This window comes from Anomaloglossus baeobatrachus, chromosome 4 (genome assembly GCF_048569485.1).
Source record: "Anomaloglossus baeobatrachus isolate aAnoBae1 chromosome 4, aAnoBae1.hap1, whole genome shotgun sequence".
NCBI classification, from domain to species: domain Eukaryota; kingdom Metazoa; phylum Chordata; class Amphibia; order Anura; family Aromobatidae; genus Anomaloglossus; species Anomaloglossus baeobatrachus.
The window spans coordinates 31,283,609-31,307,728 of record NC_134356.1 but is presented as its reverse complement, the minus strand read 5'-3'; the positions used below and the strand labels follow the sequence as shown (position 1 = coordinate 31,307,728).

At 52.4% G+C, this 24,120-nt stretch overlaps 1 protein-coding gene across 2 annotated transcripts in view; it reads right to left on the bottom strand.

Annotated features, from left to right (window-relative positions):
• Positions 1 to 24,120, bottom strand: part of SMC1B (structural maintenance of chromosomes 1B) — a 293,721-nt gene that overhangs the window by 194,565 nt on the left and 75,036 nt on the right. For both annotated transcript variants that reach the window (XM_075344204.1, XM_075344205.1), the window contains 3 exons: positions 14,013 to 14,271; positions 13,744 to 13,884; positions 13,440 to 13,522 (listed from right to left, as the gene is read on the bottom strand). In XM_075344204.1, the coding sequence (XP_075200319.1) occupies positions 13,440 to 13,522; positions 13,744 to 13,884; positions 14,013 to 14,271 (483 nt within the window). The remainder of the gene's footprint in view (positions 1 to 13,439; positions 13,523 to 13,743; positions 13,885 to 14,012; positions 14,272 to 24,120) is intronic.

Sequence of the window (24,120 nt, the reverse complement as noted above, 5' to 3'; positions counted from 1 at the left end):
TATATATATATATATATATATATATATATATATATATATATATACACACACTTCGGCACCCAAGGGGGGCCAGCACCGGGTAACCGGTGTGGCTTACCGACCGCCCAAAGCGGTTGTGTGTCCACCAGATTCCCTGCCTGGGCCTCCCAGAGCTGTAGAGCTCGTTCTGAAATCCTCCACCGGCAGAAGTGATTGTAACAATGGCTGCCAGAGCTCTCAGGGGAGGAGGGAGCCGTGGGCGTGACTAATAAAGTGCGGGAATCTGGTGCCCCACAGTGCTCAGTGAGGGGGGAGGAGAACACCTAAGTATGCTCCAGCCCTCACTGCCGACGTCCAGTCGACCGTCCCGCCCTTACCCCTGACTGGCAGGCCCGGGGGCGGGAGTTATGGTACTAGGCCGCAGAAGCCGGGGACTAAATTTAATAACGCGGCCGGCAAACAGGTGCGGTCGGCGCGGTAGTCCCGGTCGTCACAAAAAAGAAGGGAATTTTGTTACTTACCGTAAATTCCTTTTCTTCTAGCTCCAATTGGGAGACCCAGACGATTGGGTGTATAGCTACTGCCTCCGGAGGCCACACAAAGCATTACACTAAAAAGTGTAAGGCCCCTCCCCTTCTGGCTATACACCCCCCGTGGGATCACGGGCTGATCAGTTTTAGTGCAAAAGCAAGAAGGAGGAAAGCCAATAACTGGTTAAACAAATTCAATCCGAAGGAACATCGGAGAACTGAAACCATTCAACATGAACAACATGTGTACCCGAACAAACCAAAAATCCCGAAGGAAACAGGGGCGGGTGCTGGGTCTCCCAATTGGAGCTAGAAGAAAAGGAATTTACGGTAAGTAACAAAATTCCCTTCTTCTTCGGCGCTCCATTGGGAGACCCAGACGATTGGGACGTCCAAAAGCAATCCCTGGGTGGGTAAATGAATACCTCAAGTTTGGACTGTAAAAACAGCCCTTCCCTACATGGAGGCAACCTCCGCCTGCAGGACTCATCTACTTAGGCTGGCATCCGCCTAAGCGTAGGCATGCACCTGAAAATGCTTGGTGAAGGTGTGCAGACTCGACCAGGTAGCCGCCTGGCACACCTGCTGAGCCGTAGCCTGGTGCCGTAATGCCCAGGACGCACCCACGGCTCTGGTAGAATGGGCCTTCAGCCCTGATGGAACCGGAAGCCCAGTAGAACGGTAGGCTTCAAGGATTGGTTCCTTGATCCATCGAGCCAGGGTGGATTTTGCAGCCTGCGACCCCTTGCGCTGACCAGTGACAAGGACAAAGAGTGCATCCGAGCGGCGCAGGGGCGCCGTGCGGGAATGTAGATTCTGGGTGCTCTACACCAGATCCAACAATGCAAAGCCATTACATATCGATGAAATGGATAAAAGGAAGATAAGGAGATATCCTGATTGTTATAAAAAGGGGATACCACCTTAGGGAGAAACTCTGGGATCGGGCGCAGCACTACCTTATCTTGGTGAACACCAGGAAGGGAGCTTTGGATGACCGCGCTGCTAGTTTGGACACTCTCCGAAGAGACGTGACCGCTACCAGAAAGGCCACTTTCTTGAAAGTGAAACATCCCTCAGAGGCTCGAAGGGCGGCTCCTGGAGAGCAATTAATACCCTGTTCAGATCCCATGGGTCTAACGGCCTCTTGTACGGAGGGACAATGTGATAACCCCCCTGCAGGAACGTGCGTACCTGAGGAAGTCGTACTAGGCGCTTCTGAAAGAATACCGACAGCGCTGCGACTTGTCCTTTAAGGGAGCCGAGCGACCAACCTTTTCCCAATCCAGATGCAGGAAGGGAGGAAAAAGGAGACAATGCAAATGGCCAGGGAGACACTCCCTGAGCAGAGCACCAAGATAAGAATAACTTCCACGTCTTGTGGTAGATCTTGGCAGACGTCGGCTTCCTAGCCCGTCTCATGGTGGCAATGACGTCTTGAGATAATCCTGAAGACGCTAGGATCTCGGACTCGATGGCCACACAGTCAGGTTCAGGGCCGTAGAATTCAGTGGAAAAAACGGCCCTTGGGACAGTAAGTCTGGCCGGTCTGAGAGTGCCCACGGTTGGCTGACCGTGAGATGCCACAGATCCGGGAACCACGACCTCCTCGGCCAGTCTGGGACGACGAGGATGGCGCGGCGGCAAGCGGAGCTGAGCTTGCGTAGCACTCTGGGCAACAGTGCCAGAGGTGGAAACACATAGGGTAGCTGGAACTGCGACCAATCCTAAACTAGGGCGCCTGCCGTCAGAGCTCTTTGCTCGTGAGACCGCGCCATGAAAATCGGGACCTTGTTGTTGTGCCGAGACGCCATTAGGTCGACGTCCGGCATCCCCCAGCGGCTACAGATTTCCTGACACCATTCTGGGTGCAGAGGCCATTCCCCTGCGTCCATGCCCTGGCGACTGAGGAAGTCTGCTTCCCAATTTTCTACGCCCGGGATGTGAACTGCGGATATGGTGGATGCTCTGTCTCCCACCCACATCAGAATCCGCCGGATTGCATGGTAGGCTTGGCGATGCGTGTTCCGCCTTGGTGGGTGATGTATGCCACCGCTGTGGAAGTGTTCGACTGAATTCGGATCTGTTTTCCTTCCAGCCACTGCTGGAAGGCTTGCAGGGCAAGATACACTGCCCAGATTTCCAGAACATTGATCTGAAGGATGGACTCCTCTGAAGAGAGTCCTTGACCGTCTGAGAAGGGAGACGTTCCTGTCTAGGGACGTCGACTCCCCAACCCATTGGCAAAGCCTGTCCCATTGAAGTGGACGCAGATGAAACTGCGCGAAAGGGACTGCCTCTGCATGAGGCGTCTTAAGGGGTGTGACTGGCCTTGAAGGAGAGACTGCACCCCCGTCTGTAGTGAACGCTGCTTGTCCAGCGGAAGCTTCACTATCGCTGAGGGAGTGTGAAACTCCATGCCCAGATATGTCAGCGATTGGGTCGGTGCCCGATTTAACCTTGAAAAGTTGATGATCCACCCGAAACTCTGGAGAGTCTCCAGCGCCACGTTCAGGCTGTGTTGGCATGCCTCTTGAGAGGGTGCCTTGACAAGTGGATCGTCCCAGTAAGGATCACAGAGTGACCCTGAGAGTGCAGGACTGCTCCCACTGCTGCCCTGAACTTGGTGAAAACCCGTAGGGCTGTCGCCAGACCAAAGGGCAGGGCTACGAACTGAAGATGCTCGTCTTCAATAACGAAACGTAGCAAACGCTGGTGCTCTGGAGCAATCGGCACGTGGAGATAAGCATCCTGATGTCTATTGATGCTAGGAAATCTCCTTGAGACATTGAGGCAATGACGGAGCGGAGGGTTACATCCGGAACCGCCTGGCCTTCACTTGCTTGGTGAGCAGTTTTAGGTCCAGAACGGAACGGAAAGAGCCACCCTTTTTTGGCACCCCAATCAGATTGGAGGAAAAAACCGTGTCTTGTTCCTGAAGAGGAACAGGGATTACCACTCCTTCTGCCTGCAGAAGAGCATCGGCTCGGTGGGGGGGGGGGGGGGGGAGTTCTGAAGAATCGAGCCGGAGGACGAGAACAGAGCTCTATCCTGTACACGTGAGACACAATGTCTCTCACCCACCGGTCTGTGACCTGTGGCAGCTAAATGTCGCCAAGCGGGAGAGTCTGCCACCAACCGCGGATGCGGAGAGAGAGAGCTGAAAGTCATGAGGAGACCGCCTTGGTAGCGGTTCCTCCGGCTGCCTTCCTTGGGCGTGATTGAGCCCGGCCGGAATCTGAGCCCCTCTGAGCCTTTTGAGCCCTTTTGGACGAGGACAATTGGGACCTGCCCGAGCCTGGGAAGGACCGAAATCTCGACTGTCCCCCCAGGACAGCATTACTAGGGTAAGTCGCAATGCAGACATTGCGAGGTTAAAGACACCACCTGCGGCACAGATGTACATGTGCTCAAGACCAGCTGCGCAAGACCAGCTGAAATAGCTTAGAGTGCTCATACGGCTGCGAATGCCGGAGCAACCGACACGCTGATAGCTTCACAGACAGATTTCAACCAGAGGTCCATCTGTCTGTCAATGGCATCTTTAAGTGAAGTCCCATCTCCACTGCAACTATGGATCTAGCCGCAAGCCTGGAGATTGGGGGATCCACCTTTGGACCCTGGGTCCAGCGCTTTACCACGTCAGGGGGAAGGGATAACGTGTATCCTTAATACGTTTGGAGAAAACGCTTATCTGGTAAGCGTGGTGTTTCTGAACTGCTTCTCTGAAGTCAGCGTGGCCAGAAAAGTACTCAATATACGCATGAGATACTGAAAAAGGATTTCTCCTGCTGTGAAGCTGACTCCTCCACTGGGGGAGCTGAGGGAGAAATATCCAACATTCCATTGATGGACGCTATAAGATCATTCACTATGGCGTCACCATCCGGTGTATCCGGATTGAGAGCGGTGTCAGGACCAAAGCCCTGATCAGCTACGTCTGCCTCATCATACAGAGAGTCCTCCTGCTGGGACCCTGACCAGTGATGAAGCCGAGTGCCGCACCCAGCGAGCTAGCTTAGGCTGTCTGGGACTGTCGTCCGTGTCAGAGCCTTCACCCTGGAATGCCTGGGACCCCCCCGGAGCACTGAATATGTTCCAAATGAGGGTGGCCAGGGAGCATTAATCAAGATTGCCCATGGCCTGTCTGGACTGCAAAGTCTCTATCCCATGACAATCTATCAGCCGAAACTGCAACTCCGTCCCTGTCCCTGGACAGGGTTCACAGGTGGTTCCTTTGGCCACCTCTAGTAGAGACCCCGGCTGACCAAGTGCTACAGGGGAGCATTGCACACAATGGGGGTCAGTGGAACCTGCCGGTGGAACAGTATCACATGCAGTAAAAGCAGCATAGAAAGCCTGTGTTGCTTTTTTGCTGCTGTATTCTAACCATCTATGCAATGTATAGCATACAAGCATAAACACTTCAGCACATGCAATACAAGCAGCATAGAAAGCCTGTGCCTTGGCACCCTTGCTTTTTTGCTGCTGTTGTCCAGCCATCTAGGAGAATATAGAGCGACCGTACAGTGCAATGTATAGCATACAAGCATAAGTACAAATGAACACTTCAGCACATGCAATACGAGCAGCCTATAAAGCCTGTGCCTTGGCACCCATGCTTTTTTGCTGCTGTTGTCCAGCCCTCTAGGAGAATATAGCCAAGAGTAGCGACCGTACAGTGCAATGTATAGCATACAAGCATAAGTACAAATGAACACTTCAGCACATGCAATACAAGCAGCATAGAAAACCTGTGCCTTAGCACCCTTGCTTTGTTGCTGCTGTTATCTCGCCATCTAGGAGGGCATATAGCCAAAGATAGCGACCTACAGTGCAGTGTATAGCATACAAGCATAAAATACAAATGGGCACTTCGGTATTTAGTGGGGTCAGCACTTCAGGTGCTGCTTACCGCCCGCCTATAACGCGGGTGTGTGGTCGCCAGAGCCCTGTGACTGGTTGCCCAGAGCATGTCTCCGTTCCCCAGCTCGGACTGCGTGCAGGAATGGCTGCCGGCGTCCTGTGAAGAGGGGCGGGCCGTGGGCGTGCCCCAGACAAGAGCGGGAAACTGGCGTCCCACTGTGTCCAGTGAAGGGGGCTGGAGAATGCAAAGCAGACTCCAGCCCTCGGCGCTGACTGTCTGTACAGCGTCCCGCCTCACCCCTGACTGGCAGGGCTGGAGGCGGGAACGAAACGAAAACTAGGCCGCAAAGCCGGGGACTCGAGTAATAAGCGCGGCCGTCCATGTGCACGGCCAGCGCGGAAGTCCCCGGCGCACCACAAGTCCCAGCCGCGCCACAATGTAAAAAAAAAACACACAGCAGCGGCCGGCGCGGCAGTTCCCAATACATAAAGTCACTCAGCAAAGCTGTAGTGAATAATAGCACGAGCGCTCCGCGCTGTTGCCCCCGGCGCACTAACACTCCCAGCAATGCTGGTGTGTGTGTGCGCGCTTGCCCGGGGACACAGAGTACCTTAATGTAGCAGGGCCTGTCCCTGACGATACTCAGCTCCATATCCAGCAGGTTCTCTGGGTCTGTGGATGGAGCCCGGTCTCAGTGCCTGGAGACCTGTAAGATCCCACTTCGCCCAGAGCCCTGAGGGGGGATGGGGAAGGAAAACAGCATGTGGGCTCCAGCCTCCGTACCCGCAATGGGTACCTCAACCTTAACAAACACCCGACAAAAGTGGGGTGAGAAGGGAGCATGCTGGGGGCCCCATATGGGCCCACTTTTCTTCCAACCGACATAGTCAGCAGCTGCTGCTGACTAAAAACAGTGGAGCTATGCGTGGATGTCTGACCTCCTTCGCACAAAGCTTGAAAACTGATCAGCCCGTGATCCCACGGGGGGTGTATAGCCAGAAGGGGAGGGGCCTTACACATTTTAGTGTAATGCTTTGTGTGGCCTCCGGAGGCAGTAGCTATACACCCAATCGTCTGGGTCTCCCAATGGAGCGCCAAAGAAAAAGAGAATTTTGTTTACTTACCGTAAATTCTTTTTCTTATAGTTCCGTCATGGGAGACCCAGACCATGGGTGTATAGCTACTGCCTCCGGAGGACACACAAAGTTACTACACTCAAAACGTGTAGCTCCTCCCTCCTAGCATATACACCCCCTGCTAGCCAGTCCTAGCCAGTTTAGTGCAAAAGCTGAAGGAGGACATCCACCCACAAGTAGAGATAGAGTAAAACCCGGAATAACCGGAGCCTCTGTCTACAACAACAGCCGGTGAAGACACACGGAACAAGAAACTTGCCAACAGGCAATAGGGAGGGTGCTGGGTCTCCCATGACGGAACTATAAGAAAAAGAATTTACGGTAAGTAAACAAAATTCTCTTTTTCTTTATCGTTCCTATGGGAGACCCAGACCATGGGACGTCCCAAAGAAGTCCATGGGTGGGAATAAACAGACAACTGAGAAGCAGTAAAACCCAACTTCACAAATGGGCGACAGACACCTGAAAGATGCGTCTGCCGAAGCCCGCGTCTGCCAAAGCAAGAGCATGCCTTGGATAGAGCTTCGAAAAAGTATGCAGACTAATTCGAGCTGCCGTCTGACAGACCTACTGAGCCGTAGCCTGAAAGCCGAAAAGGCACCGACAGGTCTGATCAAATGTGCTCTGATCCCCAGCGGGGAAGGCACTTGAGTACACTTGTAGGCCTCGGAAATGGCCGACCTAAGCTAACGAATAAGGGACGGCTTAGATGCAGAGAGACCGCTATGCTGACTAGCAGTCAGTACTAGAGAGAGGTGCACCGCCTAATAACGGCGGTGCGAGACACCTAGATCCGGGGCGCCCGCACCAGATCCAGGATATGCAACGCTTCCTCAAAGCGATGAAGAGGAGCCGGACAAAAGGAAGGCAGGAAAATTGCCCCGGATAAGGTGGAAGCAGTAACCACCTTAGGGAAAAAAAGTCCGGAGTCGGACGGAGACCACCTTGTCTTGATGCAAAAGACCAAAAAAGGGGGTGACTCAGAGAGAGTGCAGCCAGAACTCTCTGGCGGGAAATTATAGCCACTAGAAAGACTACTTTCTGTGAAAGATGAAACAAAGAAACCTCCCTAAGAAGCGCAAAGGGGGGTTTCCGGGAACCGGGAGGACCGGATTAAGGTCCCAGGGCTCCATAGACCGCCGGAAAGGCGGAATGATGTGAGACGCGCCCTTAAAGGAGCGCACCGGAGCCAGCCGGACGATACGCCGCTGGCACATACCGACAGAACGGAGACCTGTCCCTTAATGAGGGATAGTCCTAGCTGTAGACCGGACTGTGGAAGGGACAGGAGGGTCGGCAAGGCTAAAAAGGTCCAAGGACACCTTGGAGCTCGAGTCATAGCGGAGATGACTTCAGGAAGGATACCAGAAGTCGCCAAGATCCAGGACTCAATAGCTACGCCGTCAATCCGAGAATCCAGAATTCTGACGGAAAAAACGGACCTTCTGAGAAAAGGTCTGGACGGACCGGAAGATGCCATGGCAATCCAACGGACAGAAAGAGCAGGTCAGGATACGAAGCCTGCCTGGGTCAGTCTGTAAGAGAATGACCCGACGGCCCCCTTCCCTGATCTTGTGCAGGGCTCTGGGCAAGAGGTAGAGACGAAGCTGGGATCAAACATGAACCAGTGTGTCTACCGCAAAACCTGAGGATTGTGGACCACGGTTGGACAGCTGAAATAATCTGCCCGCAGTTTTGACATCTAGGATGTGGGCTGCGGATACGGTGGACTAGGAGTCCCTTGTCCAGTGAAGAATGTTGAGGCGCCAAGATTGCCAGGCGGCTGAGTGTCCCGATCTGGAAATTGATGTAGGAAAACGCTGTAACGTTATCCGACTGAACTCGAATGTGCCTAGCCGCCAACAAATGGTGAAGGCTTAGAGAGCTAGAATACAGCTCTGATTTCTAGCCCATTGATCTAGAGGGCTGATTCGGACAGAGTCCAAGCGCCCTGCGCTCCGCGGTGGAGATATAATGCTCCCAAGGCGGAAAGACCAGCACCCTGGTGAGAATCACCTGGGACGGGGCCAGGAAGGAGCGTCCCTGAGACAGAGTGGTCGAAACCACCCCTGAAAACGAGCCCCAGGTCAGTGGCAAAGCCACCACCCCGTGGAAGGAGGGAGTTCGCGTGTACAGCGGACAACATCCAGTCTCAGAGGGCACAGGAGAAACTGGGCAAGGAATCGCTTCCATTGACGCCACCGTCTGACCAGCACCTGTATTTGGTGTCTGATAGAACGACGTCGACCGCCAGCGGAGGGACTACTTATCGACTAAGAGCGGCTTCACAAGAGCCGACAGTCTCGAATTGCGTCCTTGAGAGCCTCTGGTTCGAAGTCAGAGTGGACTTGAACAGAATGACAAGCCACCCGAATAGGTTAGAGTGGCGAGAGTAAGCGAAGTACTCTGCTAAGAGTCTGCACTGGATGAAGGCCTGAGAAGAAGGCCGTCTAGGGCAAACGATCACTGTCAATCCCTAGGGGTGCAGGACCCTAATCACAGCAGCCCCAATGAGAATACTCGAGGGGCCGTGGCCAACCCCAAGGGAAGAGCCACGAATTGGACCACTCTGATGGCAAAACGCAGTCAACGCTGGTGTGAAACTGCGATTGACCGTTGCAGAAAAGCATCTCTGATGCCGAAGGCTGCGAGGGAATCTCCTTGGGTTCTTGATTGATCCGGTGAAAAAAAACACACGGAACAAGACCGAGACTCCATGTGAAAACGCCACACCTGACCATGCTTGAAAAGCTAAAGATCCAGGTCGGAAGGCACCGCCCTCTTCGGGGACTAGAAATAGATTTAAACAAAAATCTCAGAACCGTTCCCAGTCGGGATTCGGTACAATTACTCCATTGGCCTGCAAGAAATGCCACGGCCTATGAGAAGGCGGCGGCCTTGGAGCCGGGAGGAGGTAACAGAAAAAATCTGTTTGGCGGGTGGACAGAACTCCATCTTGTAGCCATGGGAGATATAATCCCGCCCCCACTGAACGGAGACGTGTTAGAACCATACGTCGCCAAGTGGAGAGAGCCTGCCACCGACTAGGAGGAGGTTGGCGTGGCTAGATAGCTCGGAGGGAGCTGACTAAGTGGCAGCATCTCCTGCGGTCTTCTGAAGACGCAGCTTCAAGCCAATTGGTTCTATGAACCTAGGCCGAGCTAGAGGACGATCAGATGGAGGAACGGAAACCACCGAAACCTCAACTGATTCCTGCCCTGGACAGGTTCCCTGGTTTAGGTTTGTGGCAAGGAAGAACTCTCCCCGCCAAGAGCTTCCTAAATTTCATCCAGTCGGTTCCGAAGAGACTGGTCCCACCAAAGAGGAGCCCAGCAAGGAACCTCTATAGAGGCATCTGCCCTCCATTTCCGAAGCCACAGGAGCCTGCGGACAGCGAGGAAAGTAGCCAAGACCACCGCCGTGCGGTGTCCAGCATGGCAGACCTAGGCAGAGGATGAAAAGAATGAAGTCTGGAAGTTCAGGCAACCGTTTCGGGCATAGGGTCCCTGTGAATGCATCTCCTCTGAGGAGCCATCAGCCACTGACATAACGGTCCGGGCAGAGCCACCTGAGGTGAATGAGCCCACTTCTTGACCACTATTGGTGGACAGGGGAAACACAGTCCTCAGAATCACGCTTCATGGGAAGCGACTGTCAGAGCGGACCCTGGGCTGGTCACAGGGACCTGAAAACCGGAGTGGTTAAGGAACACACGTTGTGTTCACCTAGATAAGGTAACTCCAGCGGATTGAGGTCCAGTACAAAATTAATGTACCGTGGGATCCTTATAGAGGTGCCGTCAGCCACTGATACAACTATCCGGGCTGAAAGTCTAGACACCGGAGTGGCCACCCTTGGCGAATGAGTACACTCCTTGACCACCTCTGATGGGAGGGGGAGACAGGCAGCAGAACCCCGTTGTGGGATCTGCAGGACAGGCTGTGGGCTTGGACGCCTGAAAACTGGAGTGGTTAAGGAACACACTCCTCGTCTTGTTAAAGGTATACTGATGCCTTACTGCCAGCGGGGAATACTCCCCTGATACAGGCGGATGGAGGTCCAATACAAGTATAATGGACGCAATCCAATCAGTCGCATCCGCGTCACCTACGGACGGATCAAAGTACCTAAAGTAGCGTCCGTGACATCCTCCTCGTCCAATGAGTCAGCTCGTAATCGGAGCTGCGGGACGGGGAGGACAGGGGACCCTGCGTCTCCCTGTCAGGAGGACGGGGTCTGAGAGCTTTGCTGAGCGAGCAGAAAACGCCCTGAGAAGGGGGCTGCATGCTCAGCAGATGCCGGGACAGGCCGACCCCAGGAAAAAAGATTCCCCCAGGGGTCAGCCATCGACCGGAGCAGCTGGAGGGACCCTGAATGAGCCTCCAAGCTGAGGGGCCACAGTGGTTATGAGCTCGGTACAGCCGTACGAGACTACCAGCAGTGGATACTAAAAACAGCCTGCAGCCTCGCTCTGTGAGACATGCTGCAGAGGTGGGGGGCTCTGTCTAGAATGTCTAGAATACCCAAGACAGGGGTCAGCCTGGGGAGACTCCAGGCAGAGGCACCACATAAGGACCATTACAGTGTGGGTCCGTGCCGGTTCAGGCAATATGAGTTTACATGCAGAACATGTAGTATACAGCCTTGGAGCTTTGCTCCTAGTGTGAGACATGCTGCTGAGGAGGTTCTATAATAAAGAATTAACTCCCTCAGAATGCCGTGATCGTGTATAAAAGTGCACAACCAGAGGTTGTGACTTATCAGGCCGCTATTGTGAGTGCCCCCTCAGGTTCCAAGCCTGGACCCCCAGCCATATATCCACTCCCTCTGCTGCAGAGCAGCCAGCGCCGATCAGCGTACTTAAGAACGCTGAGAAAATGGCGCCAGAGTGAGGGGGGAGGGCGGGAGTTAACCTAGGAGCGGGAATCGGAGGGCTAAGGCATGTACAGGGGAGGGAATCATCTCCTAAAACGGAGTGTCGTCCCCTGTGCAGAGCGGCCGGCGGGCGGCGCTGCAGTGTCCCCTTGCATGAGTAACATGCAGGGGAACAAAACGAAACTAGGCCGCGGCTGAAGCCGGGGCCTAGAGTTATACATGCGGCCGAAAATCAGGCATCATCGGCGCGGTACTCAGTAAAAACTGAGAAACCGGCCGGAAAAACTGTAAAAAGCAGCATTATCAACATAAATCACTGTCCCCTCAATAAATCCACATTGTAGAAGGACCCTTGAACAACGTCTCTATACTTAGCTTTGAGACGCAGGGTCCAATCCCTGGTGGGGTGGGGGTCCAGTGCTCCGTCCAGCAGGGTCCTGCCAAAGGGCTGCAGATGGAGGCCGGTCTCCTGCAAGGCAGTGAGAACCGTGTTGGCTCTAACTTCAAGCCAGAGCCCATAAGGGATGGTGAAGGAGCGCGGCATGAAGGGATTTCTGCCCTGAAGTCAACCTTAACAGCACTGCCGCCAGGGGAGTGTGAAGGGACATGCCGGGGGTCCAGTGGACCCGCTTTTCTTCCAAATCTTTAGAAAAAATGAAAAATCAAAAAAGGATGCATGTGTGTGTGTGATCCTCCTGACACAAAGCTTGAAAACTGGCTAGGACTGGCTAGCAGGGGGTGTATATGCTAGGAGGGAGGAGCTACACGTTTTGAGTGTAGTAACTTTGTGTGTCCTCCGGAGGCAGTAGCTATACACCCATGGTCTGGGTCTCCCATAGGAACGATAAAGAAACAGCAGCCGCTGTAGCGTCTGTAACACAGGCGCTCCATGCACCGTCCCCAAGGGGACACAGAGTACCTTATAGATGCAGGGCCTGTCCCTGATGATACTCAGTCTCCTGTCCGTCAGATTCCCCCAGGGGCTGCGGAGGGAGCCCGGTCCCAGTGAATGGTGACCGGTTAGGATCCCACTTCTCCCAGAGCCTCTAAGGGATGGGGAAGGAAAAACGGCATGTGGCTTCAGCCTTTGTACCCGCAATGAGTACCTCAACCTTAACAGCACCGCCGACTTAGTGGGGTGAGAAGAAAGCATGCCGGGGGCCCTGTTAGGGCCCTCTTTTCTTCCATCCGATACAATCAGCAGCTGCTGCTGACTAAAATGGGAGCTTGAGTGAATGTGTGCCTCCTTCAACACAAAGCATAAAACTGAGGAGCCCGTGATGCACGGGAGGGTGTATAGGCAGAGGGGAGGGGTTACACTTTTTAAAGTGTAATACTTTGTGTGGCCTCCGGAGGCAGAAGCTATACACCCCAATTGTCTGGGTCTCCCAATGGAGCGACAAATAAAACTAAATAAGCTGCGATTTTCATTTTGTATTAAAAATACTTGATTTCATAATCACTATTTTTAATACAAAAATAAAAAAACGCAACACCTTCCCTTTAATGATCAAATAAATTTATTTTATATTTTGATAGATTGGGCATTTCTGAACACGACAATACCAAATATATATATATATTTTTTTAATAGTTTTATCTTTAAAGGGGCAAAAGAGGGGTGATTTGAACTATAGGGTTTTTTTAAAACTTTTTTTTTTTACTTTTTATTGATTTTACTAGTCACCTTAAAATATTTGAGGCCTGCACTGTCCGATCGCTTCTGCTGTTTAGCACGATGCTTCAGCATCCCTCTGTACAGCAGAAACGCTGATCTCCTGTGAACGCCGGCACTCACTGGAACTTCGTCATGACAGTGACAGGGGTCTGCAGCTGACCCTCGCTGTCGTGACAAACCATCCCTGCCGGAGATCGACAGTGGGACTTAACTAGTTAACAGGCACGGGTGGACCTCCGTCACACCAGCATCTGTTAGCTGCACTGCGGCTCATTATATCAGTCGACAAGCAAGCGCCTCGCAAGTCCGCATTAAAGGGACAGACACTACCTTGGACGTACAGGTCGTGAAGGGGTTAATAACGTAATACATACATGCAAGCGTTAATATAATCTTCTAATTTCCCTTTGCGCCTGTGGAAGTCTTCTTCCTGTTCCTCCACACACTTCATATTACCCTGTAAAAAAAAGTAAAAATAAAATATTAAAATAAATAAATAAAAACAAAACAAAATAAAAATAAAATATTAAATAAATAAATAAAATAAAAATAAAATAATAAATAAATAAAAATAAAATAAAAATAAAAAATAAAATAAAAATAAATAAAAATCATGCTTTTTAGATATGCAGCAAATGTGACGGTCACTAGTGAGGCTGGACGGTACGATGCATCTACCTCTATCTCCTTCTGTCTCCTCTCGCCCATCGTCAGCTTCTCTTGGTTCGCTTTTTGCTCCCAATTCAGTTTTTCCAAATGCTGCTGCAAAATGGCGCTTTTCTTCCTTGCAGAGTCCTTCAAGGACTTGTACTCTTCTAGCTGTAATGGGAAGCAATAGAGGTCACTGACCTTACACAATAAAAGGGTAAAACGAGGTGCCGAATCATTTGTAGTCAAATAACACATTGTAACAAACGCTCAGCTCTGACACCGGTGTCTTCTATCACCTGACTCTGCTCCAGCTCCACATCCACCTGTCGCCTCGCATGATCCTCCTCCACCTTCCTCTCGAATTCCCTCCAGGCCTCCTGGATGGCGCTGATTTCCGTCTCCAGTTCGGCAATCTCTCGCTCCAGTTTGAGGCAGCGTTTCTCGTTATTCTTCAGGGCTGATTTAGTGGACTCGGATTTCTTCAGCCGGTGGGCAGTGTTTTCTTTTGCTTTGATGTATTGGGGTCTTAGGTTATTTAATGATATTTCTCGACTTCTAAAAGAAAAAAAAAAAAGATACATTCGTGAGTTAAAAGAAGATTTTGGCTACTCACTGTAAAATGGCACACAGGAAGCCGGGGGTGTATTCTACTGCCACTAGGAGGATGACACTAGGCAAGAAAAAAGGATAAACCCATTAACTAGAACCAATCTGTTAGGGTTAAATCAGTACGAAACGCGACCCAACAAAAAAAACAGACTGGCCCAATAGAGACATTTGAAAAGCGGCGGATGCTGTGTCCCTCAATGAAGGCACAAAAAGTAGATTTTGGGTACTCACCGTAAAAAAAGAGAATTTTGTTACTTACCGTAAATTCTTTTTCTTATAGTTCCGTATTGGGAGACCCAGTACCCTCCCTGTTGCCTGTTGGCACTTTCTTGTTCCGCGTGTTATCACCGGCTGTTGTCGTGGACAGAGTCTCCGGTTGTTCCGGCTCTTGCTCTGTTCTCTGTGGGTGGCTATTCTCCTTCAGCTTTTGCACTAAACTGGCTGGGACTGGCTACCAGGGGATGTATAAGCTCAGAGGGAGGAGCTACACTTTTAAGTGTAGTACTTTGTGTGTCCTCCGGAGGCAGAAGCTAAACACCCATGGTCTGGGTCTCCCAATACGGAACTATAAGAAAAAGAATTTACGGTAAGTAAACAAAATTCTCTTTTCTTTATCGTTCCTATGGGAGACCCAGACCATGGGACGTTCCAAAGCAGTCCCTGGGTGGGAAATAAACCGAAAAAAGGTAAGAAGTAGGCAAAACCTAACTTCACAAATGGGCGACAGCCGCCTGAAGGATGCGTCTGCCCAAGCTCGCATCTGCCGAAGCAAGAGCATGCACTTGGTAATGCTTCGAAAAGGTATGCAGGCTAGTCCAAGTGGCAGCCTGACAGACTTGCTGAGCCTTAGCCTGGTGCCTGAAAGCCCAAGAGGCACCGACAGCTCTGGTCGAATGTGCCTTGATCCCCGGCGGGGGAGGCACCTGAGAACTCTGGTAGGCGTCCGAAATGGCCGACCTAATCCAACGGGCTAAGGTCGGCTTAGAAGCAGAGAGGCCCTTGCACCGACCTGTGGTTAGCACAAAAAGAGAAGTGCACCGCCTAATAGCAGCGGTGCGAGACACATAGATCCGGAGAGCACGCACCAGATCCAGAGTATGCAGCGCTTTTTCAAAGCGATGAACAGGACCCGGACAAAAGGAAGGTAGGGTAATGTCCTGGTTAAGGTGGAAAGGAGAGACCACCTTAGGAAGAAAGTCCGGAGTCGGATGGAGAACCACCTCGTCTTGATGAAAAACTAAAAAAGGTGACTCCGAAGAGAGCGCGGCCAAATCAGAGACTCTCCTGAGGGAAGTTATGGCCACCAGAAAAAACACTTTCTGTGAAAGACGATGGAAAGAGACCTCCCTAAGAGGCTCAAAGGGGGGTTTCTGCAAAACCGTGAGAACCAAATTAAGGTCCCAGGGATCCAAGGGCCGCCGGTAAGGCGGAATGATGTGAGACGCGCCTTGCATGAAGGTGCGGACCTGAGCCAGCCGAGCGAGACGCCGCTGGAACAGAACTGGTGAAAAATATGTGGAGAGTGGATGTTTAAAAACCGCGCCAAGAACCACTCATGAAGGAGATGAATTTAACGTGACTTTATTCCATGTTCAGGTCTACGCGTTTCAGGAGCGTCCGCTCCCTTCCTCAGGACAATACAGGCACAAGCACATCAATGTGCTTGTGCCTGTATTGTCCTGAGGAAGGGAGCGGACGCTCCTGAAACGCGTAGACCTGAACATGGAATAAAGTCACGTTAAATTCATCTCCTTCATGAGTGGTTCTTGGCGCGGTTTTTAAACATCCACTCTCCACATATTTTTCACCGATTACAGGGATGACTGCTGCCTTTGACCTATTTCAGATGCCTGCAGAGTGGTTGTGACTTTCACAACCACACTTGGTGAGTAACCTCTTGTTATCACACCCCAATTGTTTGTCGGGTAAGACCCTATTGCGCTCCTTTTCCACAGTGTTTGCTGGAACAGAACTGACAGAGCTGAGACTTGTCCCTTGAGAGAGTTGAGGGACAGTCCTAGCTGCAGACCGGACTGTAGAAAAGACAGAAGGGTCGGCAAGGAGAATGGCCAAGGAGGATGGTCAGTAGAGCGACACCAGGAAAGGAAAATTTTCCAAGTCCTGTGATAGATCTTAGCGGAGGAAGACTTATGGGCCCGAGTCATAGTGGAGATGACTTCAGGAGGAATACCAGAAGCCGTCAAGATCCAGAACTCAAGAGCCACGCCGTCAATTTGAGAGCCGCAGAATTCAGGCGGAAAAACGGACCTTGTGAGAGTAGGTCTGGACGGTCCGGGAGATGCCACGGCATCTCTACGGACAGATGGAGCAGGTCTGGATACCAAGCTCGCCTGGGCCAATCCGGTGCAATGAGGATGACTCGACAGCCCTCCATTCTGATCTTGCGCAGAACTCTGGGCAAGAGAGCTAGAGGGGGAAACACGTAGGACAGACGAAACTGGGACCAGTCTTGAACCAGTGCGTCCGCGGCGAATGCCTGAGGGTCGTGGGAGCGAGCCAAGTAAACGGGAACCTTGTTGTTGTGACGGGATGCCATTAGGTCCACGTCCGGAGTGCCACATTTGCGGCAGATTGACTGAAACACTGCCGGGTGCAGGGACCACTCGCCACCGTCCACGGTCTGACGGCTGAGATAATCTGCCTCCCAGTTTTCCACGCCTGGGATGTGGACTGCGGATATGGTGGACTTGGAGTCCTCCGCCCATTGAAGGATGCGTTGTACCTCCAACATTGCCAGGCGGCTGCGTGTCCCGCCTTGGTGATTGATGTAGGCAACTGCTGTTGCGTTGTCTGACTGGACTCGAATGTGCCTGCCCGCCAACAGGTGGTGAAAAGCTAGGAGAGCTAGAAGCACGGCTCTGGTTTCCAGCACATTGATTGCAAGGGCTGACTCGGACGGAGTCCAAGTGCCTTGCGCTCTGTGGTGGAGATATACCGCTCCCCAGCCGGATAGGCTGGCATCCGTGGTGAGAATCACCTAGGACGGGGTCAGGAAGGAGCGTCCCTGGGACAGGGAGAGAGGCCGAAGCCACCACTGAAGAGAGCTCCTGGTTTGTGGCGACAGAGCCACTAACCTGTGTAAGGAAGAAGGCCGCTTGTCCCAACAGCGGAGAATGTCCAGCTGCAGGGGGCGCAGATGGAACTGGGCAAAGGGAACAGCCTCCATGGACGCCACCATTTGACCCAGCACCTGCATCAGCCGCCTGAGGGTATAACGGCGGGGCCTCAGCAGAGAGCGCACCGCTAGCTGAAGGGACTGCTGTTTGACTAAGGGCAACTTCACAAGTGCCGTCAAGGTCTCGAACTGCATCCCTAGGTACGTGAGACTCTGGGTCGGAGTCAGAGTGGATTTGGACAGATTGACAAGCCACCCGAATTGGGCTAGAGTGGCGAGACTGAGCGAGATACTCCGCTGACAGTCTGCGCTGGATGAAGCCTTGACTAGAAGGTCGTCCAGGTAAGGAATCACTGCCAACCCCTGGAGGTGCAGAACTTCAATCACTGCTGCCATGACCTTGGTGAATACCCGAGGGGCCGTGGCCAACCCGAAGGGGAGAGCCACGAATTGGAAATGATCTTCTCCTACTGCAAAACGTAGCCAACGCTGGTGTGAAACTGCAATTGGCACATGCAGATAGGCATCTCTGATGTCGATGGATGCCAGGAAATCCCCTTGGGACATAGAGGCAATGACTGATCGCAGAGACTCCATGCGAAAGTGCCACACCTGAACATGCTTGTTGAGAAGCTTCAGATCCAGGATGGGCCGGAAGGTACCGTCCTTTTTGGGAACTAGGAAGAGATTTGAGTAGAAACCTCTGAACCGTTCCCGGGTGGGAACCGGTACAATTACTCCGTTTGCCTGCAAGGCTGCCACGGCCTGTGAGAAGGCGGCGGCCTTGCAGCAGGGGGGAGTTGAGAGAAAAAATCTGTTTGGCGGACAGGAAGAGAATTCTATCCTGTAGCCGTGGAAGATGATATCCCGCACCCACTGATCGGAGACATGTTGAAACCAAGCGTCGCCAAAGTGGGAGAGCCTGCCACCGACTAAGGATGTTGCTGGAGCGGGCAGATAGTCATGAGGAAGCTGCCTTAGTGGCAGAACCTCCTGCGGTCTTCTGTGGACGCGCTTTTGGGCGCCAGTTGGATTTCTGGTCCTTGGCTGAGTTAGCGGACGAGGCCGAGGGCTTAGAGGACGACCAGTTGGAGGAACGAAAGGAGCGAAACCTCGACTGATTCCTACCCTGGACAGGTTTCCTGGCTTTGGTTTGTGGCATGGAAGTACTCTTCCTGCCAGTAGCTTCCTTAATAATTTCATCCAGCTGTTCTCCGAACAGCCGGGACCCAGCAAAAGGGAGCCCAGCAAGGTACTTCTTTGAAGAAGCATCTGCCTTCCACTCTCGAAGCCACAAGATTCTGCGGATAGCGAGGGAATTAGCCGAAGCTACCGCAGTGCGGTGAGAAGCCTCCAGCATGGCAGACATGGCATAGGATGAAAAGGCTGAAGCTTGGGAAGTTAAGGCATCCATTTCGGGCATAGATTCCCTGGTGAGGGAATGCATCTCCTCTAGAGAAGCAGAGATGGCCTTGAGAGCCCACACTGCTGCAAAAGTCGGGGAAAACGCGGCCCCCGCCGCTTCATACACGGATTTGGCCAGAAGGTCAATCTGGCGGTCAGTGGAATCCTTAAGGGAAGTGCCATCAGCCACCGACACAACGGTCCGGGCTGCGAGCCTAGACACCGGAGGGTCTACCTTTGGGGAGTGAGCCCACTCCTTGACCACCTCAGGTGGAAAGGGAAAACGGTCATGAGAACCACGCTTTGGGAAGCGCTTGTCAGGACAGGCCCTGGGCTTGGTCACAGCGGCCTGAAAACTGGAGTGGTTAAAGAACACACTCTTTGCTTTCTTAGGCAAGGTAAACTGGTGCTTTTCTGCCAGAGAGGGTTGCTCCTCTGATACTGGCGGATTGAGATCCAGTACAGAATTAATAGAAGCAATCAAGTCACTAAGATCTGAGTCACTTTCGGACAGATCAATGGGGTACATGGAGTTAGTCTCCGAGCCCCCAGTAAAGGCATCCTCCTCATCCTGCGAGTCAGCTCTGGAATCAGAGCCACGGGAGGAGGAGGGAGAGGGAACCCTGCGTCTCTTCTTAGGAGGACGGGGTCTGGGCCCTGATGATGAATCCTCTGTGAGCTCCGGTGCCGAGGGACCCCTAGCAGCAGAGGCACCCTGTGAAGGGGGCTGATGCATATTCATCAGAGTCCTGGACAGAAGTCCCATGGACTCAGCAAAAGACTGGGAGATAGACCTAGAAAAGGATTCTACCCAAGCCGGGGGTTCAGCCACAGGAGCAGGAGCAGCCGGAGAGACCACTGGGGGTGAGACTCCAGGCTGTGGCACCGCCAAGTTAGAGCAGGCATCACAATGTGGGAAGGTGCTCGGTTCAGGCAGCAGGAGCTTACATGCAGCGCATACAGCATAAAGCTTTGGGGCCTTGCTCCTCGTGTGAGACATGCTGCTGGAGTGGGGGCTCTGCCAGAGAATGAACCCCAGAGAGTATATACAGAGTTCCACAACCGGAGACCAGACCGCTGGAGCGGTGTTGTGTGCCCCCCAGATCCCGAAGCCCGGACCCCCAAGCACAGCACCTCAGCAGGGAGACCGTGCTGGCTCCCACTTCAAGCCAGAGCCCAGGAGGGATGATGAAGGAGCATGGCATGTAAGGCTCCAGCCTAGGAATCCTTACAACACCACCGACACAGTGGGGTGAGAAGAGACATGCCGGGGGTCCAGACGTGGACCCGCAATCTTCAATCTCGATCCAAAAGGAAAAATCATATGAGAATGCATGTGTGGATGTATGGCTCCTGAACACAAAGCAATAAACTGGCTGGGTCTGCTCACCAGGGGGTGTATAAGCTCAGGGGGAGGAGCTAAACTTTTAAGTGTAGTACTTTGTGTGTCCTCCGGAGGCAGAAGCTAAACACCCATGGTCTGGGTCTCCCAAAGGAACGATAAAGAAATCTCTATCGCTTCACTGGGGGACACAGAAGACCATGGGTTGTATGCTGCTGCCCCTAGGAGGCGACACTAAGCAAAAAGGTTAACGCCTCCTATGCAGTAAACACCCATCAACTGGCAATTGTACCTCAGTTTAAGCTTAGTGTCCATAGGAGGTGGACACACTCGGGCCTGTTCACAGCCCCTCAGGTTTGTATTGTTCTGCTATCTTTTCTGCAGTCCAGTCTTGATGCGGGTTTGGCTCTAAGCTCCCTTAAAGTTCAAGTGTCGGCATTTTCCATCCTCTTGCAGAAGATTGCCTCTCGCTCACAGGTTCGCACCTTCCTTCAAGGGGCTGCACATTCTGTTCCCCCCTACCAGCCTCCAGTGGAGCCTTGGGACCTGAATCTGGTCCTGTTATCAAGCATCCCCCCTTTGAACCCCTCCAAGAAGTGTCTCTGACCTTCCTTTCCTGGAAGGTCGCCCTCTTAGTAGCCATCACGTCGATCAGGCGTGTATCTGAACTTGCGGCACTTTCCTGCCGTTCTCCTTATCTCGTCTTCCACCAGGATAAGATAGTTCTTCGGCCGGTCTCGTCCTTTCTTCCTAAGGTGGTCTCCTCCTTTCACCTCAATGAAGACATTGTCCTTCCCTCATTCTGCCCGCATCCTTCTCACCCTCGTGAGATTCTTCTCCACAAGCTGGACTTGGTCAGAGCCTTCCACCTGTATATTTCCAGGACGTTTGACTTCAGAAGATCAGATTCTCTGTTAGTGCTTCCATCCGGTCCGTGCAGAGGTCTTCCTGCTTCCAAGTCCTCCATTGCTCAATGGATCTGCTCTGCCGTCTTGGAAGCCTACCGGGTAAGGGGCAGAGCAGGCCCACTCACCAGGGCGGTGGGGGCTTCCTGGGTGGTCTGCCACTAGGCCCCAGCGTTGCAGCTTTGCAAGGCTGCAACCTGGTCCTCACTTCACACCTTCACTTAGTTCTACAGGGTTCACACCTATGCATCCTCCGATGCGAACCTCGGTAGACGGGTTCTGCAGGCTGCAGTGGCCCGAGGTCAGCCCTGAGAGTGATAATATACCCACCCATGGGCCTGCTTTAGGACGTCCCATGGTTTCCGGTGTCCCCCAATGAAGCGATAAAGAAAAGTAGGTTTTGGGTACTCACTGTAAAATCTTTCTTGGAGCCTTCATTGGAGGACACAGCACCCGCCCTTGTGTTGGTTAAGTGTTACTATTGACTGTTGATTCTACTGTTTACTTTCTGTAAGATTCTTCACAATTTCTTGTTGTTTTTTTCCTACTGCTTTCTCACTAACTGAGGTACAATTGCCAGTTGGTGGCAGACTGCATAGGAGGAGTTAACCATTTTGCATAGTGTCGCCTCCTAGTGGCAGCAGCATACACCCATGGTCTTCTCTGTCCCCCAATGAAGCGATAAAGAAAAAGATTTCTATAGCGAGTACCCAAAATCCTCCTTTCTCAATCGCTTCATTAGGGGAATACAGGAAATCATAGCGTCAGCAAAGTTGCAAAGATAGAAAAAGATAGAAAAAGTAAACCGGAAAACGGCCACTGGAATAAGTGGAACCTTTCTACCCAGACCCGAAACCGCCAGGGAAGGGGGTAAAGAGAGTGTTATTGAACCTGGAAAAGGAAGAACAAGTAACAAGAAGCCTAGAGACCCACCATAGAGGCCTGAGGACGAATGGTGCAGGAGGCCCCAGGCAGAGGTGGAAGGAGCCAAAGAGAGGAAGAAAAACGACCAAAAAAACCCAATTGCAAAGTGAAAAATTTTATTGAGGTAAATGATGAGCGGCACAATCACAAGAGACACCGATATCAGAACCTCCCGGTGCAGAAATAGAAAGTCATTCAAAGAAGGGAATTTTGTTACTTACCGTAAATTCCTTTTCTTCTAGCTCCTATTGGGAGACCCAGACGATTGGGTGTATAGTACTGCCTCCGGAGGCCACACAAAGCATTACACTAAAAAGTGTAAGGCCCCTCCCCTTCTGGCTATACACCCCCCGTGGGATCACGGGCTGATCAGTTTTAGTGCTAAAGCAAGAAGGAGGAAAGCCAATAACTGGTTTAAACAAATTCACTCCGAAGTAACATCGGAGAACTGAAACCATTCAACATGAACAACATGTGTACCCGAAAACAACCAAAAATCCCGAAGGACAACAGGGCGGGTGCTGGGTCTCCCAATAGGAGCTAGAAGAAAAGGAATTTACGGTAAGTAACAAAATTCCCTTCTTCTTCGGCGCTCCATTGGGAGACCCAGACGATTGGGACGTCCAAAAGCTGTCCCTGGGTGGGTAAAGAAATACCTCATGTTAGAGCTGCAAAGACAGCCCTCCCCTACGGGGAGGCAACTGCCGCCTGCAGGACTCTTCTACCTAGGCTGGCGTCCGCCGAAGCATAGGTATGCACCTGATAATGTTTGGTGAAAGTGTGCAGACTCGACCAGGTAGCTGCCTGGCACACCTGTTGAGCCGTAGCCTGGTGTCGTAATGCCCAGGACGCACCCACGGCTCTGGTAGAATGGGCCTTCAGCCCTGATGGAACCGGAAGCCCAGCAGAACGGTAGGCTTCAAGAATTGGTTCTTTGATCCATCGAGCCAGGGTGGCTTTGGAAGCCTGCGACCCTTTGCGCTTACCAGCGACAAGGACAAAGAGTGCATCCGAGCGGCGCAGGGGCGCCGTGCGGGAAATGTAGATTCTGAGTGCTCTCACCAGATCCAACAAATGTAAATCCTTTTCATACCGATGAACTGCATGCGGATAAAAGGAAGGCAAGGAGATATCCTGATTAAGATGAAAAGAGGATACCACCTTAGGGAGAAACTCCTGAATAGGGCGCAGCACTACCTTGTCCTGGTGGAACACCAGGAAAGGAGCTTTGGATGACAGCGCTGCTAGTTCAGACACTCTCCGAAGAGACGTGACCGCTACCAGAAAGGCCACTTTCTGTGAGAGTCGAGAAAGTGACACATCCCTCAGAGGCTCGAAGGGCGGCTTCTGGAGAGCAACAAGGACCTTGTTTAGATCCCACGGATCTAACGGCCGCCTGTACGGAGGGACGATATGACAAACCCCCTGCAGGAACGTGCGCACCTGAGAAAGTCGTGCTAGACGCTTCTGAAAAAACACGGATAGTGCCGAGACTTGCCCTTTAAGGGAGCCGAGCGACAAGCCCTTTTCCAACCCAGATTGCAGGAAGGAAAGAACAACAGGTAACGCGAATGGCCAGGGGGATACTCCTTGTGCAGAGCACCAGGATAAGAAAACCTTCCACGTTCTGTGGTAGATCTTAGCAGAAGTGGACTTCCTAGCCTGTCTCATGGTGGCCACGACCCCTTGGGGTAATCCTGAAGACGCTAGGATCCAGGACTCAATGGCCACACAGTCAGGTTCAGGGCCGCAGAATTCCGATGGAAAAACGGCCCTTGGGACAGTAAGTCTGGACGGTCTGGTAGTGCCCACGGTTGGCCGACCGTGAGATGCCACAGATCCGGGTACCACGACCTCCTCGGCCAGTCTGGGGCGACGAGTATGACGCGGCCGCAATCGGATCTGATCTTGCGTAACACTCTGGGCAAGAGTGCCAGAGGTGGAAACACATAAGGGAGCCGGAACTGCGACCAATCTTGCACTAAGGCGTCTGCCGCCAGAGCTCTTTGATCGCGAGACCGCGCTATGAAGGTCGGGACCTTGTTGTTGTGCCGAGACGCCATTAGGTCGACGTCCGGCACCCC